At 44.0% G+C, this 19,364-nt stretch overlaps 2 protein-coding genes across 2 annotated transcripts; one reads left to right on the forward strand and one right to left on the reverse strand.

The window, feature by feature from the left end:
• Positions 1-764: 764 nt before the first annotated feature.
• On the reverse strand, positions 765-9,624 carry LOC133086973 (collagen alpha-1(I) chain-like). Its single transcript, XM_061183742.1, has 6 exons — positions 9,269-9,624; positions 8,332-9,093; positions 7,218-7,380; positions 6,106-6,204; positions 4,020-4,120; positions 765-908 (listed from the first exon to the last, which is right to left on the reverse strand). Exons 1-2 carry the CDS (start codon positions 9,622-9,624, stop codon positions 8,400-8,402), a joined length of 1,050 nt encoding a protein of 349 aa, XP_061039725.1. The 3' UTR covers positions 765-908; positions 4,020-4,120; positions 6,106-6,204; positions 7,218-7,380; positions 8,332-8,399.
• Positions 8,324-18,867, forward strand: SERTAD4 (SERTA domain containing 4). Its single transcript, XM_061185549.1, has 4 exons — positions 8,324-8,647; positions 13,606-13,797; positions 15,034-15,149; positions 17,009-18,867. Exons 2-4 carry the CDS (start codon positions 13,623-13,625, stop codon positions 17,771-17,773), a joined length of 1,056 nt encoding a protein of 351 aa, XP_061041532.1. The 5' UTR covers positions 8,324-8,647; positions 13,606-13,622; the 3' UTR covers positions 17,774-18,867.
• Positions 18,868-19,364: the final 497 nt, after the last annotated feature.

The raw sequence follows: 19,364 nt of genomic DNA on the forward strand, positions 1-19,364 counted from the left end.
GGAGTCTGTTAGGGCAGAACTGCACAAATGGGAAACACCCATCAAATGCAGCAGGAATATTAACTTCACTAGGAAGCCTTTATATGCCATTACTTTAGAAAGGATTCCTTGTTAGTCCTACCATTAAACAATTAAATTGTCAGAGATGAATTCTGTGCATGTGTGTGCAGAGCGGGCGTGTGCGTGCAGGATGTGTAATTTCCCACTCAGGTGATGTCTGCTGCAGGTCTCTCTGTCTCTCTGTCTCTCTCTCTCTCTCTCTCTCCACCTCAATTGTATGCTTTTCCCTTTACATTATTGAAAATAAATACATCTTCCTGGTGGCATAAGCAGTTTTTGTTATAAACTTTGATATGCCTATGTATTTTATATCACTCAGAAACTAGGAATACAAAACGAAATGCTCAAAGACAAATTTGTCTTCAACTATCCCCCTGGTGAAATATGATTCCTTATTCCCCTTTCCTGACACTAGTTATTGATACAGTTGGTTTACTCTATGGGCATTGTGTACATGGACATTATATAAAGTAGATCGAAATCAAGCTAATGCCTACAGATGGGCAGAATGATAACCACATATTTCCCTTACATTTTCATCCTAATTAGAGCTTTATGCCTTCACAATACCGATTTCCTTCTCCTAGTCTCTGTTATAGAATGTTTGACCTGTGGAAATCAAACATGCTTGTGAAAAGCACACATATTTCACTTAAACCCAGTATTGATTCGTTCAGTAAAGAGAGAGCATACCACTTAAAACAAATTGGGTAATATTTAATAAATGTAATTACGGTCACACTTAAATCTCTATAATTTTATATAGCTTAAAATTTTACTTAATCAGATTACATCCTTGTCTTCGTCAGCTACCAGAACTCTTCTCTGAGGCTTTAATCTTTTAAAAACTGCAAAAAAAAAAAAAAACAAAATAGAATAGCTATGCACCAACATGAAAAGACCTCTAGAAAGTACACATATATAAGACAAAAGGCGAGCCCAAGAAAATACTGCCAACTCCTCAAGCTCCTGAAAGAACCATGTTGTATTAATTCTCTATGTGCCAATGCAATTATTAGTGACTTAATAAATGCTTCTTTATATGATGACATAGTATCATAAATATATCCTGCTGTTCTGATGTTAAGCCTCATAAAATGTTTAGCTTATCTGTTTTACAACAATGTACTTATCTGCAAATAAAGTAGGAAAGGGATTTTGAAATCAAATTGCAAGTAGCTACAGTTTCTCCACAGACTGCCCCCTTTTGGGGTCTCATTCCCCTTGGCTTATGTCTTTTTTTAAAAGGATGACAAAATTGTGAATTTTGGATCCTACCCTTGTTTATGTGGTGAGATTTCTATTCAGGCTTAAGATTAACTGGGGTCCACTCTGCTGGCCAGCTCTGCATCCCCTCCTGCAACTCTGCCTAGCCTCTCCCTGGCCTCGCCAAAATCTGTCTTCAGGATTTAGATGAAACACTGCACCTCTTTATTCAGTAACTCAGACTTCTGAACTAGTGCTCTGGCACAGGTGAACACATGTGTTTATGTTTTTGGTCAAGAAAAAAACTGTACAGGCCCTTGATCCCGAAGGAAGGAAAGGAATATGGGTGGGGAAATCTCCTTGGAAGAAGAAAAGGAAAATAGTTTAACAGAAAAAGGTGATATACCCAGAAAGTATTCATATCACCATTTTTCATTTATTTATTTACTAAATGAATATTGTAAAAAGTTCATATTGTAAAAACTTTAAACCCACTCCACCCCCAATACACACACACACACACACACACACACACACACACTTTGACCATTTCTTGCTCACATAATTCTTCTTTCTGACAATAGCACAGCCATCTTTCCAAATATGAAGATCTAAACCTTAGAGTTGGCTTCTATCCGTCCAGTCTCTCATCCCTGGATCACACCATATAAGCATTTGCCCTTAATCCTCATGGGGGGTTCCTCCCTCCCCATCTCTGGTTATCCAGGTCCCACCCAACTTTCATGCTTCACATCGATCCATCTTTTCCCTGAAGACTTGGGTTGAATAGTAATTTTGATGTACACCCAAGCACCACACTCTTGTAGCTAATACAAGATTAACAGCATTAAAAGTGTTTTAATAGAAATTTTTAAATGGCAAAAATTACCAAATATGTTGGAAGAACATCTCTTTACAAATAATTGGTATGTTTACTGTAAGCCATTCCTATCTATTCACTAATATAGGTGCCCCCAAAGAGTACCCTGAACAAGGGATCATATACGTTGTGTGATTTCCATTCAGAAATAATACTTATGGGCTTGTGTTATACCTGAAATCATGTCATTAATTATTAACTACTTTGATTAAAATTTGTGTGGTATTTAGGAGACTCCTATTAAAATACAAATATCCCTGAGAGAGATAACACCCCAAGCTTGTTATCAATGATTTACATCTTTTCAGGGATTTTCTCAAGATTCTTTGATGAAATATCAAATCCCTTTCCACCTGTGATGGCAAATCAGTAGACTGAGTCACACGAGGAAGCACAGCATATAACCACTTCTGTGTTGTGATGTCAGGATAGTCAGGAAAGATTGCCTGCTACCCCCCATCCACCAACCCATCCACCAACCCATCCCAAATTTCTTCTTTTAAATTTAAGCCAGAAGGGTCTTAGTACACCATTAAATACAAATATCCCTGAAAGAGGTCACATATTAGGCCAAAACATTATTTTAACCTCTGAATAAACGCATTTATCAGATTCTTCAAGGTGCTGACCCAAGCTTTTCACTCTTAAATTCTCTGTAATGTCTTCAATTACCTCATCATGTCCTAAGACTGCCACCTCCATAGTTATTGAAATCATCCTAAATTTTTATAATTTGCTCTCAAATTCTATCCTCAGCTAGACCAGAATATTCAGATGTCTGTCTGTTGGACATCTCCATCTGTCTGTTCCGTGAACATCTCATACGCAACGTAAGCAGAAGCAACACATTCCATTCCCTTCAAACTTGCCTCTTCTCATTTGTTGTGGGTTCACTTAACCACAGGGTAACTCAAGCAGAAACCTCAGAGTCATCTTTCACTCCTCCCTTCCCCACGACCAATCAATGATAATATCCTAAAGATTCCAACACTGCAACATCTCGTACCTGTCTCCTTCCTCCTCTCCAGGGACCCCCCCACTGTAACACGGACCCCCATTTCCCTTCACCTGGGCTGCTGAAACACCACTCTGCACTGTACACTACTCTTCCTAAAGCTGGGCTTTGATTGTGTCATTCTCCAATTCAAAACCCTTTATTGCTCCCCATTGCCCATTAAATTAAAATCATACTCATCTTGGTTTTCAATGTTTATTAACCTATGGCCTCACCTACCTTCCACTTTCACATGCTTTTTTTTACCCCTCTAGTAAAACTGGAATACTCACTGTTGTCTGAAGATGCCTTTAGCTTTCCAACCTATGTGCCTCAAATGGTTTCCTCCACTTGAAATACTTTCATCCATTTTCCATTTCCACCCATTAAGAGCCTATCCTTCAAGGTCAACTTCAAATTTTGCTTTCTTCAATAAGTCTTTCTAGAGTTCCCCACTGCTGGATGTGATCTGTCCCACCATTGAACTCCCATGGCAGCTACTATGCCCTGAATTACTAAATAGTATCATTATTTTTATGCCTGACTTATGCTATTCACTACACTGACAACTCCCTAAGCCTAGGAACAGTGTCTTATTCATCTCTACCTCACCTGCAGTTCCTAGCTCAATGCTCGCATATAAAATGCACATAATTATTGAAGGTTTCTTAGCAAGTTTTGATGGAGGATGAAAAAGACAGTAGAGGAGTTCCTGGTTTCTGAAAGGGTGGCTTTGCCAAGAAGTGACTTTACAGGGTTCTGGAGAGCAACTTTACATACTTTGTAACCTGAAGACTACAGCGTAGGACAAGCATCTTGGCAATGGATGGAAATCTGCTTTGGTGGAAAGGAGGGCTGGTCCAGAGCATCAGCACCCACCTGGATGAAAACATGGTACTGGAGACTTTCAATGAAGGCAGGACAGCATGAAACAATTTGGGTGCTTGGGGCTCTTGGGAGTGTCTTCAGGTCCTGGAATGCTGCAGGGCAGATAGGAGCACTGGGTCAGAGAATTCTAGAATAGGCAAATGAGTAGGTGATAAAATGAACTGCCTGTTTTACCACTCTACATACACTAGACTAAAGTAGCTCTATTTTAGCCTTGTTTGGGTTTCTGTACATATGTGAAACTGTCAGTTAATTGCTCAGTTAATCAGTACATAATTATTGAGTGCTTTCAGTATGCCAAGCACTGTGCTAGGTGCTGGAGATGTAGGGGTGAATAAAAAAGACAAAAATCCCTGCCCTCAAGGACCTTTTTAGTGAGAAGAGATAAGTAATAAATAGAATAAATATATAAAATATAGAACTTATTAGAAGGTGATAAATTCTCTGGATAAAAATAAAATAAGATATGGAGATTAAGTGTTAGAATTTCGAGCAGAGTGGTCAGGCTTTGTTAGGAAGGTGATATGTGAGCAAAGACTTGGAAGAGGTGGAGCGCTGATCTGTGCATCTATCTGGGTAAAGAGCATTCAGACAGAGGGAATAGCCAGTGCAAATGTCCTGAAGTAAGCACAGGCCCAACATACTGGAGGAACAGAAAGAATTGGAGGTAAGCACAGGCCTGACACACTGGAGCCAAAGTAGCTGGAGACAGAGTGAGGTCAGAGAAGTAAAGGGAGACTTGCAGCCTGTGTAGGCCATTGTAAGGATGTGGTTTTTACACTGAGTGAAATGGAGAGCGTTAGGAAGAGTCTGAGCAAAAATTGACAGCATTGGCTATTGGGTTGAGACTGAATGTAGAAAGGACCAGAGGCTGAAGCAAGGAGGAAGCTACTGCAATATCCCAGGCAAGACTGATGATGGTGACTTGGACCAGGGTGGTGGCAGCAGAGATAATGAGAAGTGATCAGAGTCTAGAAAAACGTTAAAGGTAGAGCCTTAAGGATTTTTGGATGTATTAGATGTAGGGTGTAAAGGGAAAAAAGAGTCAAGGATGACTCCAAAGCTATAGTGTGGTTTATTAACTGGAGTGGAGAATATTAAGGAAGGGGGAACAGAGACAATCAGGAATTTGGTTTTGGATCTGTAAATCCTCTGATGTCTATTAAGCATCTAAGTGGAGTCTGGAGATCAAGAGAAAAATCTTGACTGGAGATCTAAATTTGGGAGTCATCAGAATATACACTGTATTCGAAGCTATGAGACTGAGTGATTTCCACAAGAGAGTGGTTAAAAGGAAGAGACAAGGTTCAATGACTGCGCTTGAGGCACTATAGCTTTCAGAGGTCACAGAGAATCAGTAAAGGAGACTGAGAAGGAAGAACCAGTAGGGTGGGAGGCAAACCAGGTGTGTATGTTGTCCTGGAAACAGGATATACGTTTTCAAGGAAGAGAGAGTGATCAACCTGGTCAAATGCTGCTTACAGGTCAAGAAAGATGAGAACCAAGAAAAGCCCTTTGGATTTAGGAACCCAGAGGTCACTGGTGTCATTGATAATAACAGCTTCAATGGAGTGATGGGATAAGAAAGCCTGATTAGAGAAGGTTTGAGAATAAGAGAAGAGGAATTGGAGAGATTTAATATTAGATATCTCTTTTTGTTGTTAAACAAGGTTGCACTTTTTAAAAAATGCCAGTAATTCCGACTTTTTATAACCCAAATGGGCACTGTGTCCACAGTAATCTGAATACGTCAAATTTTACTTGAGAAATCCCCCTTTCAAATGATAACAAGTTTTTGAGAAATGGGTTTCAGCAGTTTTAAGTCTGGCACTCTCTTTGTTCACTGAAGAAAAACAATCACGGTCTTCAGTGAATTTGCAGCTCAAGATATTTTAAGTTTCATAATCAAACTTTTGTCTTGGAACTTCAAACACACACGCACACACATCCAAGAATGATGACATCAGAGCCCTCAGGTTGAATATTGCAACTCATAAATTACATTCATTCATTCCAAATATTTCATTATTGATGTATAGTGAGTCCTTTCCTTGTGCCATAACCACCACTTACTCACTTTAAATTTTTAAATGATGTTTCTCATTCCACGGACATTTGACTGCCTCCTCTGCCTGTAGACATTAGCTCGTGTTGTCAACAGTTGGGCCCTGAATTTCTGCAAACATTAAGCTTGAGATTAAAAGTAGGCCAGGGAAAGCTTTCGGTAAAACATGCTAACCTAACATATCTGAACAGGACAGGGTCAAGTTCTTACTCAGAACCACAAGGGTGCTGTGAAGTAGAATGATTTCATACTTCTGTTATGATGTCATTTTCTCGTAACATTAAAGCCAAGAGTCCTCCCCACCCAAGGGCAATGCCAGTTTCCCAGAAGGCTCATTTCTCAGAGCCAAGGCTCCAAAGATGCCAATGCAACCCATGCTGATACTTAAGTCTCATGTTTTTCTCAATTTTATGCTTAATTTGCTCCTTTTGGTTTTATGTATTTTGACACAGCTAAGGGTATGTGGGGATTTCCCCATAGTCCTTTAAATGCTATAAAACTTTAATACAGGGAGATAAAAACAATAATAAGCCATGCCTCCAAGCCCTCACATTTAGCTCTTTATTTGAGTTAGACACTAACCAGTTTTAGACACTTAGATTTTCAAGTACTTGCACTGCTTTAAATGCCCTTGTGCCTTTCCTTACCCCACCTAAATGAAAATTACATTCTATCCATAACCTGGGTAGAATCTTTACAATTCTTAAATTATCATCATAATGGCCTATATATCGTGCATGAGCCAATGCAATTTAATCTGGTTCAGAATAAAGCCAAGATGGATGCCCAATTCCCAATCCTAGGCATGCAACCCTGAAATGCCTTTAGGAAAAAATGAAATAGTGCTCCTGGAAGTCTGTTGAGTTGGTCTGTTTTCAGCATAATTGCCTTCTCTCAGCTTCCTAATACCCTTAAAACCTCTGAGAGTCTTTAATGTACAAAGTTCAGCAAAAATACCTTCAAAGCAGATTAGTTCTAATTATGTTTAATATTTGTTTGCTGCCTTATTGGATAAACTACATTTGCTTTAAAAAAAAAAAGAAATTCACTTAACTGCATGTCAGTCACCCAAATTTTAAGCGTACAAATGAAATGGAAAACATTTATTACACAAATTTAATTACAATTCTAAGAAATAAACATGCAAATTAGATAGGGTTCAATTTGCAGATGCTAATCCTCATCCTTGATCTTGCTCCTTTTCTCCCTGATTTTCAGTCTGTGCCTCCTCTTGATTCCTAGGGAGCCAGGCAGCAAGAGGTTTGGTTTTTCACAGTCGGAGGATCTCTGTTTTAAAGAAGTGTTATATTTAGCACATCTGGCATAGTAGCAGTAAACAAACATTACAGTCTTTGTAACACTTTTGTGCAGGTGCCTTCCCCCCATTTTATTAGGTCGATGCCTTCCAAGCCTGTGTGTTCATTACACCTGAAATGACCCATCTCGACTATGGAGGGGTCCCTAGACAGAAGTTATGAATTAATGTTTCAAAACACAAACTCCAGTTGAGCCCAATATAGGGGAAAATTACTATTTGCAAAATAATGTGATTCCGGGGCTTAAATTACATTCTTTTGACCAAGGACAGCCTCCTTTATTACTTTTTTATTTCCTGGAGGTTTTCCCTTGAGGCTCCCCACCCAGAAGGAGATGCCAATTCAAGTTGCAGTCTGACCAAGGTTGCTTTTTTATACATATACAGCTCCAGAGGGGCGGGGGCGGGCGGCGAGGGGAGAATAACTGCTTGGTCCTGCAAAGGCATCTGTTTCTCATCTCCGTTTGCTGTGGCAAAGGAGAAGAAAGTCTTTTGCAAAGGGTGGGAAAGGCACAGATTTCTTTCTTTCTTTCTCTTTTAAATCACACGCACGCACAACAAAAAAGTAAACCAAATAAAAAAAGAGAAGACATCTCAGAAGGTTGCAGAGTGAATACATTATTCGGCTGGAGCCGAGCCCCCAGGGCTGGGGCGGGAGCCCGGGAGCGCGTGGGGTCTGGGCTGCGGGCTGGAGCTGGGCCCGCGTGTCCCCGGGCACCGGGAGGGGAGGGGAGTGGAGGGGAGGAGAGAAGGAGGGAGGGCGGGAAGGAGGGAAGAAGGCAGGGGGCGGGCTGGGGTGAGGGGAAGGCGCCCCGTGTGCTGCCTGAGGAGCGGCGGCGGCGGCGGCGGCGGCGGCGGGAGCGGAGGGAGCGGAGGGAGGGAGGGAGGGAGAGCGGGCGCGCTTGTCATGTTTCTTTTCTCACCCTGGGGGCATCCTGCAGAACCTCTCCTCGGAAATCCACGGGGAAATGGCAAACAGGATTGACGGGTTTCACACGCTCCTCGCTAGACAGAGCCGCTCATTACCATAACCGTCTGCAGCGACGGCGGCGCAGCGCCCCAGTCGCGGCGGCGGGACCTGCCGGGACCCTCGCCCGCCGCGCTCCAGCGGCCACCGCCGACCGGGCCGCCGGGCCGGGACCCACGCGAGTGTGCACCGGCGGCCGGGCTGGCGCCAAGCCCGGAGAGGGCCAGCAGCAGCTCGAGCGCCGCGGCCGCCGCCTCCCGGCTGACCCCGCGGTAAGAGCCGGGCTGGGCGCGGGCGGCGGGGGCGGAGAGGCCGGGCCGGGTGGAGCGCGACAGCCGGTCCCCTCGGGCGTCTGCTGGGGCTGACTGGCTCCCGCGCCCCCTTCCGGCCCCGCGGCTGCTCCGGGGTCACCGAGTGGACGCGCACCGGCCGGAGCGGGACCCGGGGCGGCTGGGGGGCCGGGGCGCTGCTGGGCGCGGAGGCGGCGCGGGCTTTTTTCCCGGGGCTGGCGAGCGCCGCGGAGCCTTTACCCGGGCGGGAACCGCCGCCGCCTCTAGGGCTGCTCGCGCTGCAGCCCGCGCGCACCGAGGCGAGTCTAGGGGCGGGTGGGGACCGCGGCTCTGGTGAGACCCCCAGGGTCCTCGGTGGCCGCTTCTTCCCTTGTCCTGGGGGACGGGGGTCAGTAGGAGGGATGCCACCAGGTCTGGACGCCGCGGCGCTTGGCAGGTGGGGAGGGAGGGATGGTGGATGTCAGGAGCGCGCGTTTGCAAGAAAAAGGAATAGCTGCAGGAGCTGACACCTTCTGTCCCCCCCGCCACCTCCGCCCCCGCACTCTCCTCCCAGGCAGCCGAGCCGCGCTGCGGGCGGCGGCGGCTCCTCTGTCCTCAGCTCACCTCCCCGGCGGGCTCGGCTGCTGCCCGCCTGGTCCACGCCTCCGCCTCTCTCCTCCCTGCCTCCCCTCCCGCCTCCACTGCCCTAGCAACTTTCCGGAGTGCCCGGCCGGGACCACAGAGGCGGGGGGAGAGGCGGCCCCGCGGCCGAGGGTGTCGCGGACACGGCGGGCGCCTGCGGGAGGCACGGGCAGAGTCCTGGCCGCCCGGGTCCAACGGATGCGCAGGGCGATCCCGCAGGCGCGGGCTCCGAGTGGGTTTGGCCGGCGAAGGGGGGAGGGCCGGGCAGGCATCTGCTGCGGGCTGGAGCGCGGGCCGGGGCCAGCCTCTCTAGAGCCCTGCCAACCGCCGTGAGTCATTTCCTTGGAATCCTACCTTTGGTGTTTATTGCCCTTAGAAGGAAACTTGGTTTAAAAAAAAAAAAAAAAGAAGAAGAAGAAAAGGAAGAATAATCATAGCTCTTATTCTTCAGGAGAGGCGCACGGCTCCAGCACCGTGGAAAGACAACTTGCCTTTGTTCCCAGACACTTGGGGTGTTGTTTACTTTCTCCTTCGGTCGGCGGCCTGCAGGGCTCTGCCCGCTTCCCCGGAGAGGGGCTTGGGCTGCGGCACCGACACCCGAGGGTGTGTCAGTGTGGGAACTCGGACGTGGTGTCTGCTGCCCGCCTGCAGGGAGTGGGTCTCTAAACCTCGGACCCCAGTCTTAGGCCTGGGATGGGGAGACCTGGCGCCCGGGCTCGGACACGCAGGCACCCCCTCGTCTCCCTCCTGCTCAGCACCCGCATTCCAGCCCCAGAACCCGACCTAAAGATCTTGGCCTTTCAGAGCTGCAGCTGAGGAAATGCATTTCCCAGGGCAGACAGGTGTGCTGCAGGGACTGGTAGAAAAGTAGTATCTGTCTATTTAGAAGGGTTGAAGGATTTCATTCCACCCACCCAGCCCCTTCCACCACCACCACTACCACTACTAACAGCTGGACAAGCTGTTGAGGTCTTGTTAGGAACAGTGTCAGGTCAAGGGCTTGATTCCACCTGGGCAGGACAGCTAAGACCGGCAGTGTCAAAGGTGTATCGAAAATACCAGCCCTTTACTTTCTTGCTTTTCAGTATTGGAATCAGCCCTCTCTAACTTCTATAATGTTCTTAATAAAATGTTTTCTAATGATGGATGAGGGGGAGGGGTGGGCAAAGAGTGACCAGGATCGCCTGTTGGATGGAAGGCATCACTGAATCTGCAGCTACCCTGTTATGTGTGCCACTTCTATTAGCATCATCATGGCTCCAAGGAAAGAAGAAGCCCAACTCATCTGGAAAAAACAAATTGTATAGAAATGCCTGGTAACTTTACTGTGAACATTTGCTGGAAAAACTTGACATTTTAGCCCTTGGCCTTCTGGGAATGCTTGAGGTGTCATTCTACTACATTCCCTTGGCTGACGAAACAGACATGCAGGAGCCTGAGGATAAAAGGTTAGGACCTTTCTAGTTTTTATTTTTTTAAACACTTGTGTAGACAAAACACACTTTAACACCCTTCTTTTGAATTCACTCACCGCTGATGTTAAAAAAAACAAAATTTACTATACATGTACATCTTTGTGACTCTAGTATTAACAGCACATAAATTTGTGAATTTCAACTTCTGAACTCAGTAGCAGAATTATAATGTAAATCTCATTGTACTGAGAAAAAATGACACTTTGGATCTGTACATATAATACAAATAAAAAGAATCATGGCTTCGTGCCCCATACTCCAATATTTCATGAATGTTAAACTTGCCTTCTTAATTTCCTAACATCCCAGTGTAAGTTCTGGATAGACTAGGAAGACTCAATTGCAAAATCTCCTCCCCGCTCCCAAATAATCCCAACTCATTTATTTTTTATTCGGACTTACATAAATCACTCTTGGAACTCACCTCTCCAGTTTAGGAATTTGTGTGTAAAAGTTTCCCATTCAAAAAAAGAAAAACTTACTGAAACTAGATATCATAAAAGGAAAGAAACAGCCAAGATAAAAACTATTGTGCCATGTTTCAAGTTCAAATGCATGAGTAGAATTTTGTGCCGGAAACAATACTAACAAATAGAAACGCTGAAATCCTTAACAACCAAAAAGCTACAAGGATAAGTCATTAAAATATAAACAAACTCTTACTAACATAAAATAGCACAGGGCCCATATAATGTCCTTTTAAACAAAGGTAATTGCTGCTAGGGGCCTGCAAATGCTTCTCTGTCTTATGGGATATGGATTTGTCAATGTGCCTTGGTTTATATGTAATAAAATTTCCATGTAGGCAAAAAGCTTGGATCTTATTCCCAGAATCCAGCACAAAGTGAGTGTAAATTTCAAGCGAGAAAATACTGTTGCAGTCAATGAGACAGGGCTACCGACTCTGAGAAAAAGCTATATAATTCATGTGCTCCTGGCAATAGCACTTCCTGATACAGTTGTCTCTTAGATAAGTTAAGAAATTGGACCATTTCATGAGAGTCTTCCAGGAAATAAATACCTTGTTTGGATGTCGAGTTTGAGGGGTGATAGAATGGCTTAGTTTGTGAAATCAGTGTGGTCTAAATTTCTTGATTGATGACTCAAAGAACAGAATAAATGGCATGTCCGACCATTTCTTTTTAGAGAATTAATTGAACCTTTTTTATTCTCTTGAAATAAGGTTTTCTAATAAGTCCTTGCTGCTGCCTCTTTGGAGGGCATTTTAAAAGAAAGGGGGTAGGTAGTTTAGCAGCCCAAATCAGCTGGGTCCTAATTCCAGGCACTGACCTGGACACCTCCCCTGTATGTCAGAAAGCCTGGCTTACGTCTTCAGTGAGGTTGGGACAGAATTTCAGGTCTCAGAGAGAAGTCTGGGTGACGGAGTCATTGCTGCCAAGAGCTGCTCTGTTAGCCAGAAGGACATTGTCACTTAATGAAGCTATTTCCCCTTCCCCTTGTGCCTTTCCTCCTTTTACCTGGAAGTGGACCCTTGTTATAACATGTAGGTAATAATAGTCTCCCACGAGACAATAGTAGATTCACTCTTTCCCCCAAACATTACAAGCTGTATAATTTGGAGAAGAAAGCAAGAACTAGACCCTTAGCATCTATTTGAAAGACAATCAATCTTCAAGAAAGCAGGCCTGTCATCACTCTTTGTGACAGTTCTTTAAACGGCAAAGTGAGATAGTGGAGGTTTGGGTCTCGTAAAGGAATTGGTGGATAATAAGGCACTGAGGCTGATCTGCAGTCACCACTGATCTATGGCCCCCAGGTCTTTTGGCTTTAGATCCTCTTCTCCCTTGCACTCACTCTGGACCCCACTTTGAGCCCTACTTAGGACCAGGTGAAGACACTGAGCCCCCAGGGAAAGGCCCCCACCACCCAAGGTGCCGAGGAGCCCAGGGCGCATCCCAAGAGGAGAGAGGCTTCCAGTTTCCCCGCAGACCCTAGGGAAGGGCGTGAACTGGACAGAAGGGCAGTGGTGTTTTGCCTCTTGGAAAGTTTCTGCCTCGCCTCTGGGCTTTGCGGTGTAGAGTTGTCCGCTGCCTCTGGCCCTGAAGCCCTGGCTCCTGTTTAATATTCCGCCTGCTCCGTTGATGTTGTGCTTGGCTCCTGTGGGACTGCAGCTCACGGCTGGAAACTGGAGCCAATTTTCTGTCTTCATCTCTCAGTGTTTTGACTGGAGGCAGATCCAGTTCAGGCCAATCAGGGCTGGTGGAAACAACTACCAAGTGTGTCTCTGTCTGCTTCGCTTTGGGAGAAGAAAGTGGAGAGAGCCCCAGAATGTTGTAGAGGAACTGGCCCTGCAGAAACAGAGGAAGAGGGGGCAGCGGGCAGCGGAACAGACTGAACCTGAGAGCATCAGTAGGGATTCCGGGGAAGACTTCTGCCTCCTCCTTCCTTTTCTTTTGATTGATTAGCGGATTTCATCAAAGGAGACTCTCAGGGGATTGACTAGAAAATTGATTTTGCCTTATTAATAGAAAGGAAGCGGCAAGGGTTTTGGCCTTGCCTCTTAGCGGTACATTTTCTGCGGGAAGGTCAGGAGGAAAATGTGTTTAGGAGGCAAAGCAGCTGTCTGGAAGAGGGCTGAGGGGAATCTGAGAACAATAAGAAATGGGGTTTTTAAAGATCCGCCCATGAAATGCAGATTGCTGAACACAGAGGCTGAGCTAATAGCAGCAAGAGAGTTTGCTGAGGTTTTCTTTGAAAAAATAATAAAATGTTTCAGGGCAAAGGGGAGGACTGAGACGTAAAAGTTTCCCAAAGCAAGGGAAGGAGGAGCCAAGGCCATCCCCTGGCTTGCTCTTGATTAGGGCTGTTTTCTTTTTTTTCCAGATCTGAGGCTGTCAGAGATGACTCTGGTTCTGTCCATGAATAGATTCTGCGAGCCCATTGTCTCGGAAGGAGCTGCTGAAATTGCCGGGTACCAGACACTATGGGAGGCTGACAGCTACGGAGGCCCAAGCCCCCCAGGGCCAGCACAGGCTCCTCTGCAGGGAGACCGGGGAGCTGGTCCCCCGCTGGCAGGTACTGCCCTTGACCTTCCCCTGCTGCCCTCTGCGGCCAGACTGATGGGCAACGGTGGTGTCTGGGGCGCCCTTCTGAGCGGAGAGAGCTCGTGCTCCAGGGACGTCCCAGGCTGCCTGTGTACCGCTCATAAGTGAGCCCAAGGCTCCAGGGAAAGGACCAGGAGTGATGTTAATTGCATTCAAACCTGAGTTTCCATGTGCTGCTGCTTCGGGTAAAAGTCAGGCATCTGTATTTTTAAGAGAACCAAACCAGATCTTGAAACTTCAGTTTGAGTTTCAGTTTTCTACCTTCTGGAACTATATGGTTCTCTCAGAGCTACACAAGCCCTGGTGGGCTTGACAATGAAATCTTTATCCCATGAGACATAAGGGAATCTGCACTTTGGGCCAGCAGCTATGTGGCTCTTCTTTTTATTAAGCGCGCAATTGGCTTTGGTATTATAGGGAAAAAAAACTTTTAAGCCCAGAAAAAAATATGTTCTCCCTGATTCTTTATTCTTATACTTTAAGGTGAGTTCCTTTGGATTTTTGTGTAGTACCAGCGATTGGAAAAAAAACAAAAACCTAAAATGTAAAATGAGTACTTGTTGAAGTCAGATTTGCTAAAAAGGATTAAAAGCTTGGTCTTTAAAAATTAGACCCTATTTTTATTCATGGTTGATATGTTACATTTTTGAGAGCAAAAAGGACTTTTGTTACCCTGAATTTTAATTTTAAATTTAAAAAATTTAAATTTTATATTTTAAAAGAAGGAATATTATAACTCCAGTGTGCAGATAATAATTTGCTTACTTACTGAGAGCCAGTAATATTTAAATGTTATTTGGTTATTAGTGCTTACAGTTAAAGATATATACATCAGAACAGTGGTGTTATATTATCATGGGTTTAATTAAATAATTGGAATAAATACTAATATTATTTCGGAGTTATTACACTACTCCCCTTTATGAATGTTGCTGTTTGCCTGTGCATAGAGTTAAGATTCTGAGTATTTAGTAAATGCTGAAATATGTCATTTTCCTCTATAATTGTCTAGAAATCCTTGCCTAGCCTGGGTCACAGGATTCTGTATGATAGCAACTATTAAGACTAATGTTTATTTTTAATCACCACATGTACAGACAAATACGTAGCCAAGTTATCTTCTAAAAGGCAAGGCAAGGAAAGTATTTTGTTTGGAGAACCTCTGGCAAACCGCATGTCATTTGTCGTATCTGATTTATTACCACAGGATCACATTACAGGGGAATTTCAAATCCTATAACAACATCCAAGATCACATACTTTAAGAGGAAGTATGTGGAAGAAGAGGATTTTCACCCACCACTCAGCAGCTGTAGCCATAAAGTATGTTTTTTTTAATAGTCATTATTTTTATTAAGAGTTTAAGATACTTAGTAACAGTTGCTTGATCCATTTCCAGAAATTAAAGTGTTCCACCCAAGCAATGAAAATGAGCCACTTCTCAGCAGAGCCATACTAATCGTTGTCACTTTTTTGGGTCCTGTGTTATTTTTCACAAGTATTTGAAGAAAGAGCCAGCAAGAGCTCCTCTGCCCAGAAATAACAAAATTATATAATCTGAAGAATGTCTTTTTTACTAATGATTTCATTTTTCTCAAGTTGCATTAAGGGTCATGGCGACTGGTGCTTTCACGTGTGCAGAAATGCACCTGTTCTTTCCTGACCTGTTCCCCGTATCTGAGCTCCAGCTACCATGGCCAATGCCACATGTATGTGCCTACACGGGGGTGGTCACCCAGGGCTTTTCCTGACCTCTCAGCGGGGGACTCACCATCCTTTGAATGTGTGCATGAAAGTAGAAACGTCCTTCATGGTGCATTCATTACACATGTTTCATTTGTTAAAATATATAATTCATTCCCAGGAAAAGACCAAAGCTAACTTATTTGCATGTATAAGAAGAAAATAACAGGATTGGGAAAGTGCACAGAAGTACGAAACTGGCTATCTAAGCTTTTGAAATACCAGTTCCTTTTCCTTACGGCTACCTTCCTTCAAAAACAATCCGCTAATTTAATCGAGGAGAGGATAACCCAGACCAGAGTTTTTTGAAACGCAGAGAAGATTTTTAATTTTTTAATCATCTTCCTCACTTCTTACTCCCTCTCCCCCACCCCTACCCTTTAGATGTTGCTTTGACTCTGGTCATAAAAAGTCATCAGCATGCATTGGCAGGTGCTGGGCTTTCCCCTGCATTTGTAGTTCCTCCGTTAGGTCAGCTTGGGCTAGTTTAATTCACAGCTCCTCAGGTTAGCTTTTTTTTTTTTTTTATGACCTGGAAGAGCTGGCCCCCAGGTCCCAAGCATTTTAAGTCCTTTTTGGTTTCTGTGTTGTGGCTTATAGCAGTTTTCCAAATTGCCACTGGGTTTGTAGCAATGATCACACAGTGATGGTATCACACAGCTCAGGATTGAGTCCTCTGACTCCCTCTCTGCATCTTTCCTCCTGCCCAACACCAGAAAAAGCCTACTTTGGCCCTTCAACCAACAGTTCCTTTTAGGGTTTGAGCCTCATTCATTATTTTTGTCCCCCTATGAAGCAAAGATAATTGCAAGAATGAAACCCAGAAAAACAGCCAGAGAGAGCCATGAGATCTGACAGCCAGATCTCATGCTCCTTGATGGCTAGGCCAGGGTTTGAAGTATACTTACGATGACCTGCATGTTGGCATCTTAAAAAGCATTTATTGACATATATATGTGTCACATAAAGGCCCAAGTGTCAAAAGAGTCCAGCTTGATGAATTTCACAAAGTGTGAAATAGCCATATAACTAACATCCAGATAAAGAAACAACATAACCAGCAACCCAGAACCTCTCCTGTGTCCCCTTCTAGTCACCAGCTCTCTGCCCTCCAAAGAACCCCCTCTCCTGACTTCTAACAGCATAGATTAGTTTTGTGCATTTCGGCATCCCCCTCACTGAGCCGTAAAAAAGCAGACATCCTGACCTGTCCTTGCCGAGGTCTGCATTGTGGCTGGATTCCCCGATGCTCGACATCACCAGTGAGTCTGCTGGGAATGGGAGACATTAGCAGTCTCTGGGACAGCATCTCTAAATGAACCTGGGGAAACAAGATCACAACATTCCCAGACTCAGAAACTGCCAAGAGAGAAATGTGCTGTGATGATATTTTAACATAGACCATTTCCTAAGCTTTCTCTTCCTTTTTTGATTTTTAGACTATCTCAATCTTTGAGGAACGAGCCCACATCCTTTATATGTCCTTAGAAAAGCTAAAGTTTATCGATGATCCTGAAGTGTACCTCCGAAGATCTGTCCTTATAAACAATTTGATGAAACGGATCCATGGAGAAATTATCATGCAGAATAACTGGTGCTTTCCTGCCTGTTCTTTCAATGGCACCTCTGCCCAGGAGTGGTTTATGGCTCAAGACTGTCCTTACCGGAAACGACCTCGGATGGCCAAAGAGGAGTGTGAAAAGTTTCATGCCTGCTGCTTGTACCAAGAATGTGGTGGTCACTACCTAAATTTACCCCTTTCTGTCAATGCTCATGTCGGAAATGCCTCCACCACTGCCTCTTCCTCCTCCTCCTCCTCATCTTCCTCTTCCTCTCCCCCTCTGCCTTTACCGAGTTGTTCCCACCAGGTGGATTTTGATGTAGGCAGTGCACCTATTTACAAGGGTGATGGCCAGATACCTGCCAATGAAATCTTTGTTACTAATGTGAGGTCACTTGGTGTTCAGGAAAAGGCCAAATTGAATGAGAAAGCAAATGATGACACCAACAGGGATGGTGGCCCCCTAAGCCATGAACCTGTGGGAAATGACCTTGCTTTTGAGTGCAAAGGCCAATTTTATGATTATTTTGAGACTGGATATAATGAAAAAAGCAATGTAAGTGAGTCGTGGAAAAAGTCCTTAAGGAAAAAGGAGCCTTCACCAAGTAACAAACTGTGCTGCAGCAAAGGAAGTAAAATATGAGCCACCTTCTCACCGAAACTTTGAAGCATGCACAGCATGATCAATTAGCTCTCATAAATTTTATTTTGAATGGATTTTATAGTTTTGTACAACTGATACAATTATGCCATGAACATGCCATGTCATTTTAATGCCTGGAGAGCAGATTGCATAAAACATCTGTATAGTAGGCATCGGCGAGCTACTTATAAATGTGGTGACGTTACCAAGAAAACAGTTGACGCTTAAAAGTATATCTTAGTTTTCTTACAGAAAAGATCAGTAGATTAGAACAGGGGGCAATGTGCCCCTGTGATATTTCCGTGACCTCCAGGAGCCTGTCACTAGCGAAGAACCTTCCACCTGTTTGCCACTTAATTAGGTAGTTATTTGGTAAGCAAATCAATATAACCAGCAAAGAATGTCTGCTTCTTCTCTATGATACAGTATTTTTTTCTGACTAAAAGACTGAAGACAGGGAGCTAGGTGAAATGGCTTCCTGGTGCTGTTAAGTATTTGGATTCAACAGTCTTGTGTGACAGATGAAAATAGGATAGAACGTAATGAAGCACACCTGTCTAGGGGCAGCAATCAACAATATGAGTAGAGGCTAATCCCTGCAAGTTCCCAGCTTGCCTGTGATGGGTGATGAGGCTTTTAGAGATATATTATACAGGGCGATTTTTGGTGCCTTACTTTATCTTAATTTTTGCCAATGTGAAAATTAAGGATAAATCAGAGTACAGCAGGGATTTAACAAACAGGAAAACAAAAAAACACAGGGTGGATCAATATTGTTTGGAAACCGTTAATGTCGAACTATTGCGTTCAACTTTTGATTCAACATCTCTATTCTTCCTTTGTTTTTGATGCCCAATTGCTTTCGGATTTGGCATTTTTAGAAAAGGATGGAGGAAACAATAGACAGAGCTGTTAGAAACCAGCACTGGCTGCTCGAGCTTTTCTATGGCAACGGTCTGTTGCTGGGGTTTGGGTTTTCTGGGTTTTGGGTTGTTTTGTTTTGTTTTCTTGTCCAATGAAGTTCATGAACCAGTGGCATGCATCATACTTTAATCTGTTTTGCATCATTTCACTCGTTTAGATTATAAAAGCATGTGGTTTTTTATATATGACTTTTGCTGTTGATTACGAAGCACAATGTTGATAAATGATGTGGTGATCAATAAGGTTTTATCTTAAAGAATGTAAAGATTTTAGTTTGGGGAAAGTTATTTTGGAGAAATGGGACTCAGTCGGCAAAAGCTCCTATGTATTTGGTCAACGTTTTTCTCAATCATTTCTTTCATTTGTGCATTGGCAAGGTACCAGAGTACCCCTCTGACCATCCTTCCTTCCACACCAGCCAACTCCTCCTGCTAAACTGTATTCCCATTTCCAAGGTTACTGGCTGACTTGGGCCTCCTTACACAATACTTCACAGGAACCAAATGCCAAACGGAGGAAGTAAGTAAGTCCTCCCAGTTTCTCCAAGATAAAGCTTTTTTATTATTGCTATTAATATTAAATATAGGTCTCATTCATACAGTGTATGAGTAGGATCATCATTTGGACAATGTCCACAAGGACCAAGTTTTAAAACCTGTTCTTGTGT

The sequence above is a fragment of the Eubalaena glacialis genome, chromosome 3 (genome assembly GCF_028564815.1).
Source record: "Eubalaena glacialis isolate mEubGla1 chromosome 3, mEubGla1.1.hap2.+ XY, whole genome shotgun sequence".
Classification (NCBI taxonomy): Eukaryota; Metazoa; Chordata; class Mammalia; order Artiodactyla; family Balaenidae; genus Eubalaena; species Eubalaena glacialis.

Bases quoted from the DNA above. Each gene is read 5' to 3' on its own strand.
- LOC133086973 (XM_061183742.1), bottom strand. From the start codon at position 9,624: ATGACTCACGGCGGTTGGCAGGGCTCTAGAGAGGCTGGCCCCGGCCCG. The intron at 9,094-9,268 runs GTGAGCTGAGGA...CCACCTGCCAAG, and splicing joins CAGCCGAGCCCGCCGGGGAG to CGCCGCGGCGTCCAGACCTG.
- SERTAD4 (XM_061185549.1), top strand. From the start codon at position 13,623: ATGACTCTGGTTCTGTCCATGAATAGATTCTGCGAGCCCATTGTCTCG. The intron at 13,798-15,033 runs GTACTGCCCTTG...TTATTACCACAG, and splicing joins AGCTGGTCCCCCGCTGGCAG to GATCACATTACAGGGGAATT. The intron at 15,150-17,008 runs GTATGTTTTTTT...TTTGATTTTTAG, and splicing joins TCAGCAGCTGTAGCCATAAA to ACTATCTCAATCTTTGAGGA.